General features: G+C 27.6%; 1 protein-coding gene across 1 annotated transcript; it reads right to left on the bottom strand.

The window, feature by feature from the left end:
* Window positions 1–7584: 7584 nt before the first annotated feature.
* Window positions 7585–9413, bottom strand: LOC137821561 (uncharacterized). Its single transcript, XM_068626208.2, has 4 exons — window positions 9225–9413; window positions 9070–9121; window positions 8913–8980; window positions 7585–8537 (listed from the first exon to the last, which is right to left on the bottom strand). The coding sequence occupies exons 1-4, from the start codon at window positions 9360–9362 to the stop codon at window positions 8001–8003; spliced, it is 795 nt and encodes a 264-aa protein (XP_068482309.1). The 5' UTR covers window positions 9363–9413; the 3' UTR covers window positions 7585–8000.
* Window positions 9414–11067: the final 1654 nt, after the last annotated feature.

Here is an 11067-nt window from a genome sequence, read left to right as displayed (position 1 = left end):
GTGTTTGAAAGGAAAATTATTAAAGGATAACTATTTTTATAGAGAATTTGAAATGGTTTATGATAAAATGTGTTGTTTTGATAAAAAATAAATAAAAAAATTGAATTCTATAAAAAATTAAAACTTTGGTAACTAATTAGATATCAATTTAAAAACTATTTATCAATAATAAAAATTAATGTAGATACCAATAATTTTTTAATATCTAAAATAGTATCTAATTTAGTTAATATAGCAACTAATTATTTCACTACAATAAAAATCAATTTTAGTTGCCAATAAAAACGGGGAGTTATAAAAAAGAAGTCACTAGCATGGGTGAAGTCTACTCAAGTTGGACACCAATAAATGTCAAATATTTTGTCCACAATGGAGACCTTTAACTCACTAAAAATTATTAAAATAATAATAATAAGTTAGCGTATAGAATGAGGACACAAAGTAGATGTAATCAAAAAATAAGTTGCAAAATGATACTGTGTCGAGAATGGGAACACAAAGTGAGTACAAGTTAATATTTTATAATATTTAACGTAGGTCTAGGAGACACTAAGGTGACGTGTACGTTTATTGTCACCTTAGACCATACTAAGTTATTTAATGAAAAAAAAATATTAAAACATTTTTGTCTTACATTTTCATTTTCTCACACTCTCAATTTCTCATTTATGTGTCACTTTCAAACTCATAATTCTGAAATTCCTCCCAAAAACCCTTAAGTGCATTTTACTCATGTTTATTTCCTAGGTAGTGTCCCCGATGGCGACAATTTACTCACATTTGTTTTCTCATGTAGTGTTCCCAACTGCGATGTTAAGTTTAATTATTGTTGAAGATTCCAAATCGACTAGAGATTAAGACATTTCATAATATATAAGTGGATGCAAACCTCACCTTATAAGTCAGTTTTATGAGGTTGAGTTAAGCTTAAAGTTCACTTCTTAATATGGTATCAGAGTCATTTCAAGCATATCCTAGCGATTGTTTGTTGGCCTTATCAGCTCACCCCCTATTAGGTTGTTATCAGACCGCCCATTATATATAGTCTCGACGTGAGGGGGTGTTGGAGATCTCACATCGACTAGAGATTAAGACATTTCATAGTATATAAGTGGGTGTAAACACCTTATAAGCTAGTTTTATGAGATTGAGTTGGACTTAAATTTCACTTCTTAATAATTATTTAATTTTATATCCATTTTAGTGTCCCTCAAACCTACGCTATAGTTAAATAATATATTTTTCTTTATGTAGGCTTAGCCTACACTATCTTGTAAATTTGTGTCTCATTGGAGGTCGTCTCTAATGCATAGCCACCAAGAAATTAACTTTCATTTTTATTGGGACGTTAAGCCTACACTAGCTCTATTAGTTTATTAGGAGTGACATTATATATTTCTGGAAGTTAAAAGTGACAATAAAAGATTCTTTTTTGTAATCAAGTTTAATTGTAGAGGAACCTTTTGAGAGTTTCTTGAATAAAATTTGGACATAACCCATAGTTGGAGTAAACTCTTATAAAATGTGTTTTCGTTACTCTTTTGTTTTACTTGTAAACTTTCTATTTTAACAAATGCTTACACTTTTGTTTAGCAAAAAATGTTTTATCAAAATTCAAAAGTATAAACATGCATTCATTTAGAGTCTCTATCACTATTAGAAAAATCATTAAATAAAAAATAATTTTAGAGATAAAAAACACAACAAGAAAGAATGATGGTAGAATTCCCAAAAGAGTGACGCAAATAATAAAAGAGAGACGTTTTGGGAAATTTTGTACTCAACATGGCTCTCTCGACAATTAATGTAAGACTCATTCTTTACCAAACATTAATTGTTTAGTAGATAGAGCTTCAAGATGTGAATTAATGAATTTTATGAACACATACTCTGATTAAAACCAAATTTGGATACACATGTGAGATTATGATAAAAAGTCATTCGTGGCAAAAAAAAAATTGTTGTTAGGTGCTTCTATTTAGATTAAAGAACATGAGAAGTACCTATTAACGGATAATGTATAAAATATTGAACAAAATGTTAGGTATGAAGGTTGAAACTTATATGGATGGTAGGGTCATCAATTTAGGAAAATTCGATCATTAAATGTTTAACCCAACAAATTATTTGACACAATATATCAATATCAAGTGAAGTTAAATTTTGAGAAGTGTGCATTCACTTTAAAAGTTAATAAATTTATAATATCCATATTAATTTTCAGACAAATTAGTTGTCATCATCAATCTGTCATCACCATTATCACCAACATATAAGCTCCATAGTAACAACTACCACGTCACCATCACCATTAGCATCATTGATTTTGTCATTATCAATGGCATCACCACCATCGTTGTTATAATAATTTATAATTATCTTTTTAACTTTTGTTTTCAAACACAATTACTTTATTTTTTATAACCTCAAATAATACAATAATAGAAATATGTAAACAATTAAACAATCACGTACCGATTCATCTAGAGAAATGATAATTTTTAAGAATTTTGTGACAAAAGATGGAATAAAATTTTGATTGTTGGTTTGTTCGAACAATATACTTTTTTTGCTTAAGTGAAATGAGCTTTAGATGAATTTATTTAAGTAAATGACACTTTAATGCTATGATTTCACCTTCTTATGAAAGAACAACAAAATTATTTCAATTAGTAATCTAATCTCAATTCCTTGGTTCCATGAATTTATGAATAGAAAAAAAAGTAAAAAGTAGTTATTCTCACTCTAATGAGAATAATCTTCAATCTAATGACAATTTATATCTAGTCATAATTAAAATGTAGTATAAAAAGTTTTGCATTCAAAATAAAACATGACTTCCATTTTCTCAACTCCAATACTTCTGAGTGTGTTTTTACTCTCTTTTCTCTCACTTCTCACTTTTGTCAATTCTTCAATTTCTCATTGATATTTTGTAATCCTCCATGGATATCTTTGATTAAGAGTAGTAGCTGAAGTGGAACACATAAGGAGGAATATTTTGTAAACTCTTATATCATAGGATATTCCTTAATTTTCATGGAATATTGTACAATTCAAGAGTCACCAAGAGACACATGTTGGATAAAATTCATAAGTGTAGAAGTCACATGAAGGGTTTCTAACCAACGCATGTCACTTTCATAAGTGTAATGTTGATTGTAACTACTTCACATAACTTTCAACCTTTCCATGTGTCACATGTTTTTTTTTGGAAGTTTAATTATGATATTTTCAATAATACAAAAAGTGAAAAAAAAGGAGGAAATCACCAAGAAAGAAAGGGATGAAGATAGAGAAATGTGAGTATGAAACTAGGACTTGCTTTTTTTGATGTGTTTTATAGTGACTTTTGTTTCATAATTGTTCTATGTGATCTATCATACAAGACATCATACTTATATAAAATAAACAATTAATGTGGTCATTGTTGATAAGGAAACAAAGAATGACGATTGATTGAAACATTTGTATACCATTGGTAAAAGACACTACACCATTCATTTGTTCATTTTTCTAAATTACAATTACTTCTTTAACTATGCAGTGATATATCATACAAGACATCATACTTATATAAACTAAACTATCAATGTGTTCATTGTTGATAAGGAAACAAAGAATGACAATGGATTGACACATTTGTATATCATTGGTAAAAAAAACACTACATCATTCATTTTTTCATTTTTCTAAATTACAATTACTTCTTTAACTATGCAGTGATATATCATACAAAACATCATACTTATATAAACTAAACTGTCAATATGGTCATTGTTGATAAGAAAACAAAGAATGACAATTAATTGGTACATTTGTATACTATTCGTCAAAAACACCACATTATTCATTTGTTCATTTTCTAAATTACAATTAGTTCTTTGACTTCTTCATGCATTTTTTTCATTTTTTTTCTTGGTTAATTGAACCAAATAATAATAATAATAATATATGAAAATATATGACACCTATTAAATAATTATAAAAAATATCTTACTTTAATTAATTTTTTTAAAACTTATTAGTATTTTAATTTGCACATTAAATATAATAAATATTTTTATATCATTATTAATTATTATATACTTATTAAAATACTTTTTTACAACATTAATTATATTTCTATCTCATCATTTTTTTTTATATTAATTAGTATCTTTCTCGGTTATTTTCTTATGAAATAAATAAATAAGTTGTCACAGAGAAAGAGGCTATTGTTGAGAAAACAGAAAAAAATTTAGAATGGTCATGTTTGAGAAATTTTGTACACAACATGAATCTCTCAAGAATGCATGTACTCAAGACTCATTATTTATCAAATATTAGTTGTTTGATAGATGAAACTTCAAGAAGTGAATTATTGATTTTTATGGAGGCATACTCTTAAAACGAAATTTGGATACACATGTGAGATGATGATAAAAAGGCATTCTTGACCAAAACAACAAATTTTTGTTATTAGGTGTGATGTTATTTGGATTAAAAAACATAAGTACTTATTAATTGTTAATTTATAAAACACTTAACAAAATGCTAGGTTTAAAGGTTGAAGCTTATATATGGATGATAGCAAAAAGTCAATCAATAATTGGTTAACTCAACAAATTATTTGGCACATTATATTAATATCATGTGAAATTACATCTTAATAAGTGTGCATTCAATTTAAAAGTTAATAAATTTGTATTGTCCATGTTAACTTCTAGACAAATTAGTGGTTATCATCAACTTAAGATATCATCATCCATATGTCATCACCATTATCACTAACATATAATCTTCATGGTAACAATTATCACGTCACTATCACTCATTTTTTCATTATCAATGAAATCACTACCACCATTGTTATAATAATTTATAATTATCTTTTAATCTTTGTTTCAAAGATAATTAACTTCTTTTTTTATACCCTTAAATAGTACAATCATGAAAAACATGTAAACAATTTGAAAATGAATAATGGTGTACCAATTCATCAAGAGCATTGAGATTTTCTTAGAATTTTGTGACAAAATAGAATAAAACTTTAATTGTTAGTTTGCTCGTAAATGACAAATGAGCTTTAGAAGATTTTATTTAAGTAAATGACACTCAAAGACCATGATTTCATACTCTAATGAAAGAAGATCCAAATTATTTCAATTAGTACTCTAATATCAATTCCTATTGATCCAATGAATTTATGAATAGAACAAAAATTAAAAGATACTTATTCTCACTCTAATAAAAATATCTTCACTCTAATGACAACTTATATCCAATCATAATAAAAAAAGTAGTATAAAAAAGTTTGTGTAAGCAATCTAAAACATGGTTTCCGTTTTCTCAACTCCAATACTTCTAAGTGTGTGTTTGCTCTCTTTTCTCTCAAATTTTCACTTTTTTCAATTCTCCATTGATATCTTAATTAAGAGTTGTAGCTGAAATTAAACACATAACGAGGAGTAATATGATGTAGTTTCAGTAACTTCTAAACATTTTTTTACATTCTTAATACAAAAGTTTTTACTTTCGCAACTAGAAAAATTATAAACAGTATTTTTTTATAAATTGGTTAAAAATTTAGCGACCAAATTTTCAATCACAACAAATAGTCACCAAAAATCAATAATTATATTTTAAATTTTATTAATTTAATTAATAAAAAATTATTTGAAACTGAAAATGATGTAAATATGATTGAAAAGGAATCTAATAACTTAATGAAAGAAAAAAAGTAAAGGCAAAAAAGAAAAGAATAAAAAGGAAGTTTAAGTGGAAATTCACAATAAGCAGACTAAAAAAAAGTGAAAGAAGATGTAAGGAAAGTCTCAAATTTTGTAAACTTTTAGATCATATGATATTCTTTTATTCTCTTAAAATATTCTATTGTCCAAGAGTCACCAAAAGATATGCATTGGACGAAATTCATAAGTGTTGGACGAAATTCGTAAGTGTAGAAGTCACATGAAGAGTTTCTGACCAACACTTGTTCCTTTTGTAATTATGGTTGTAATTACTTAGCATGATTTTCAACCTTTTCATGTACCACATAAACTTATTTTAAGTGTAATGATGAAATTTTCCTTAATTTTAGGAGCTAGACTTACATTTTCCTAATTTCAAAAAAATCGTTCGTGTGTTAGGATTAATTAGGAGTTAACTAAGTGTTAAACATAAAATTAGTTGAATTAACTTCCTAATATTTCTAAACATTTAAGAGGTGTCTTTTCCTAATCAAAATTTGTTTAGTAATATATAGTCATTGTTATAAAAAAAAAATTATGTAACAATAATAATGTATCTTTTGTAGAAGTTATCTTGCCAAAATTAGGTAGTATAAATATCAATACAACCACTCTTTTGGACTATATGGTTATTATTAATAGTATCTTTACATGTTTAATATTTAAATATATGTTATATCCTTTTTAATGTCTCTGAATTTTAGAATTCTCGATACATAATATTTGTATAATACATCATTTGGATTTCATTCAACTACATGATTCCCAGTAATGATCATCTATTTAACTTAAGTGCAAATAATATATGTAAATAACTAATAATTGGTTTCATAGCTAACATGCATTATATTTTATTAGTATGTAAAAGATTCTGACACTTAAGTAATCACATCATATACTAAAACGGCATAAATATTAGCAACTTCAATAGCCAGGCTCCACAAGTTTTCCAGACAAAAAATATAAAAATAATAATACAGAAAAATTAGAGAACTCACATCCATCTTAAATATATCATACTACAACAAAATTATTAAATAAAAAATAATTAATCATTATATTAACTAAATTAAATATTATTTTAAAAATTTAAAAAAATTATTAGTAATTTCTATTATTTATAAAATTTATAAATTAGTATCTAATTAATTATTAAGATTTTAACTATTAATTATTTTAAATTTTAAAATTGATAGCTAAAATCTCAATATCTAATTAGATACTAATTTAAAAATAAGTTAATAAATTTTATTAATAATAAAAACTAATTTAAATAAAAATAATTTTTCTAATCTTTAAAATAACATCTAATTTAATTAATATAATAATTAATTATAAGTGTCTTCACAATGTATACAAGAAAATAGGAAAATGAATGTATATGCACTATGAACTATCGGCACTTTTGGTGGGTCTTTCTAGCCCAATCCAAATGAATTTGGGCCGAAATACAACTTACTAATTAATGCAGCCAACTTAATCACTGTCAATAAACCAGAATCGTTGGAGAAAAGCCATGAAAATTTCATCAAGTACAAGTAGTAAAAGCATTCAAAGGATATGTTGTTGGTATCTTTGTATGAAAGTTATTGGATGAAAAAGATATGTTAGTATATGTGTCAAGCATCTCATCATCATCAACCAATCAACCAGTGCACTAGCAGAAGTACCAAACCTTACATGTTTCTCAAATTGGTCAAAACATATATTAGAAGAATCTATTACTTGTTCAAACACAATAATTCGTTTGAAGATTTAGCCTTACCAATTCTACTGAGATTTTGTGGTTTAGTCTTTACTCATTAATTGAATTCTCTTATATGGGAGAAGCCATTGAACTAGCAACTGCATATATGACGTTGAGAAATAGTTTTCTATAGTTCTAGTCAAGACAAGCACAATATTAAGAATAACGTGCAACCTCACTAAGGTTTAAGTTATAATCAAACATGTAAAGCAACAATCAAGGTTTTAAATTACAGTCACAATCACAATTTTGCTGTGATTCTTGATATTTTGGACAAATGCAGCCTTGTGAAAGATCTCTACACCTCTTCAAAGCCTTGGTAACAATGTGCACACATGCATGCTTGCACTCATTGCTGCATTTTTGTGATTACCAGAAAGAAGAGTGGTGCTATTGTAAGGTACATACACGTGTTATACTTAGCTGAACATATTCAAAATGAACATGCATTTGGTGCTTTAAAGAAGCCAGAGCATGTCAAAACATTGTGCCAATTTAACTTAAAATTGTTCTAGCTAGAATCATGATGGTTCATTAGCAAATTTACTTTGTGATCTGACCTCAAATACTGGGGAGACATACTTAGCTTCTCCCTTGTCATTGTGCACAAGATTTTGTGTATGCAAATACCAACATGCCTCACAATTCTTGGGAACATGGCCTCTCGTATGAGGATACCCTTGGTACAAGTATTCCATTGGATTGAAAACAGGGAGTTCTCTCTCAACTTTATGCTGGAACCTGCTTCCATGTCTATAATCTGCAGGATTGTAAAGGGGAGATTCTTTCTTTGACCTTAAATTTGCTCGCAGACAGTTTTGTATCACCTTAGCCTCCTCCTTCAGCCTTTCTCTCATCTCCCCAATATTTCTCCAAACTTTGTAAGATCTTGATCCACTAGTGATATTCCGTGGCTTGAAACTTGAGCCATTGGAATTGCCAGGGACAGGTACTTTTTTGGATGTATATGGAATTCTATTGCACTCATAGCAGAAATTGTTATGTCTTTTTGAGTCAAAAGCTTTCCTTTTTGCAGCATCAGACAGACACATATATGCCTACAGAAAACACAACAGTAACATGATCTGTGCATATTATCAATGTATTCCCAAATATTCTCTACATTATCTAAGTTGTGGGTAAACCAAAAATCATAATAGATATGACTTAGGTAATGAAAATATTAAAAAGTAGATTTTAACTCAAGTGATTGATTATAGCTGTGGCCTGACGAGTTTAACAAACAATAATTAGTATATACTCAAAATGAATCTGATATCATATTAAAAAAATTAACAAATAGCCAGTATATACTCAAATGTAAAAGTTAACAAAATTAACATACATTGCAATTTGCGATGGAATCATGATATAAAGTCCTATCAGTGTTTAAACTATTTACTGAAGAACATCGTATTATATCACAAACTAACCTCAGATATAAGATTGAATGCAATTTCAGCCTTTGGATGATTATTCTTGTCCGGATGAAGTTGCAAGGCTGAATCAAAAACAACAGTCCCAGTTATGCAGGAGAAAGAGGCAACACACATTGCATAAAACCATAAAAACCGAGTTAAGCCTACCTACCAAGTTTATGGTATTTCTGGCGGATGGTGAGCACTCCTGCATTTTCTTCCACCTATGACAACCCAATAAGAGGCTAGCATCATCATATAAAAGAACACAGAAAAGGGGTGGTACAAAGTTTGCATTTTCATAAAAAAAAATGATGAAATACTCACTCCAAGAATGCAATACCAATCTATGAAAGGTGGCTTAGCAGGGTTAGAGAGAAGTGTATGAACACACACAACAGAACGTGTGGAAATGGAGCAAACCTCCAATACCAACTGGGTTTTGTAATCTGATTGTTGTCCCATTCTGGTGATATCTGAAGTGCAAAGGAAGAAAGGGAAGAGATATAGAGAAAAGTGATGTTTTGTTTTTGTTGGTTTTTAATGTCAGTAATAAGTAACTAATAACGTAGGTGGAGCAGTTTGAAAATAAAGAGCATGCATTACGGAGTAGATTTTTTTGAAGTGGATCAGTTGGTGGGAACAACAAACAAGTAGAGAGAGATGCAGAGATTAACGTTAATCTCTCCAAATGGCACAACTTCACACATTTCCTTCAACTTTTTCTCTTTTTCTTCTACATGCTTTATCATGGCCTGTTCATTTTTTTTATGATATTCAATTCAAATTTTATTTAAAATGGAACAAAGTACTAGGTTTCTGTTTCCATGCTCTTTGGCCTCCACTTATTTGTTGAAAGTTGCAACCAATAACACACCCTGCATAAGAGTAACTGATATTGTTAAATGTTCCTTTGATTTGATTATGCCCAAATGATGCAATGTGACTAACGTATTTAAAGTTTTATTCTTTTATCATCATATTCATGTTCTAATGCAAAATTTGTGGTTTAAATTAATTTAAATATACGTTTAATGAATTAATTTTATAACCAACACAAACGTTTTATTTAAAAGTTCTTGTTTTAAGTTTCAATTTTACAAAATTAGGTGAAAGGCTAAGTTTAGAAGAGATCTCAACAGCTCTCTTGGATTTGGATTTAAAAATAAATATATATAATAAAAAATGAATTTATAATTAAATTATATAAAACAAATATTAAAATAATAATATTGAGAGTTGAATAAAAAATAGGGATTATCAATGTATCATTGCTCTAAAATGATTTTTACTTTTTCAAAGATTCTGTTTTGGTCTAACAATTCATTTTAAGAATCTATAGTAGGAAAAGTTTGAAACCTATATTAGAAATATAGCATTGATGAAAATAAAGGTTCCTACCCTTATATGAAAATTGAGGTAGTAGGTAGATGCCTATACATAAGCCTTGAAGGGTTCTTTGTAGTAGCCTTATATGATACTCATGCATAGAATAATGATCTAATTGTCTTCCACCTTGCACCCTTATGTTCAAAAGAGTGTATCATTTTTTCCATCTTCTTCTTGTTTTGCATTCTTTGGTAGTTGTTGGCTATTAGGTGCAATGTAACAACTACCATGGCAATACCTTGGTATAGATGGAGAAGTAGTAACATATTTATTCCAACACCACTTCTTTTTTATTGGTTGAGTTGAAACTAATTTTAAAAGATCAAAATAATTAGTCACTAAATTAAATAACATTTTATAAAGTAAAAAAATTATTTGTATCTAAAATAATTTCTATTATTAATAAAAAAACTTATTGATATCTAATTATTAACTATCAAGGTTTTAGCTACTAACTACTTATGTTTTAAATTAGTCTTTAAAAGACTAATAGAGACTAATTTAGAGTGTAAAATATTAGTATTTAAAATTTTGATAACTAATTTAGATACCAATTTAAAAATTATTTTATTAATAATTGGATTCACATTAGATATCAATAATTTTTTAGTCTCGTTATTTAATTTAGTCAACATAGTAACTAATTATTTTTTGTCTCTAAATCTAATTACGATTTAATTATTTTCTTTTAGTGTTGATTAATATGGGGATGAGACTTATTAAATGAAAAATAAAATCCTACATAAATTTTACCTTACAAAAGAAATTTTATTAAAAAAAT

This window comes from Phaseolus vulgaris, chromosome 9, assembly GCF_051622355.1.
Source record: "Phaseolus vulgaris cultivar YP4 chromosome 9, ASM5162235v1, whole genome shotgun sequence".
In the NCBI taxonomy this organism is placed as follows: Eukaryota; Viridiplantae; Streptophyta; class Magnoliopsida; order Fabales; family Fabaceae; genus Phaseolus; species Phaseolus vulgaris.
Note: the sequence above shows the minus strand (reverse complement) of the source record. Positions and strands in the feature narration are given on the sequence as shown.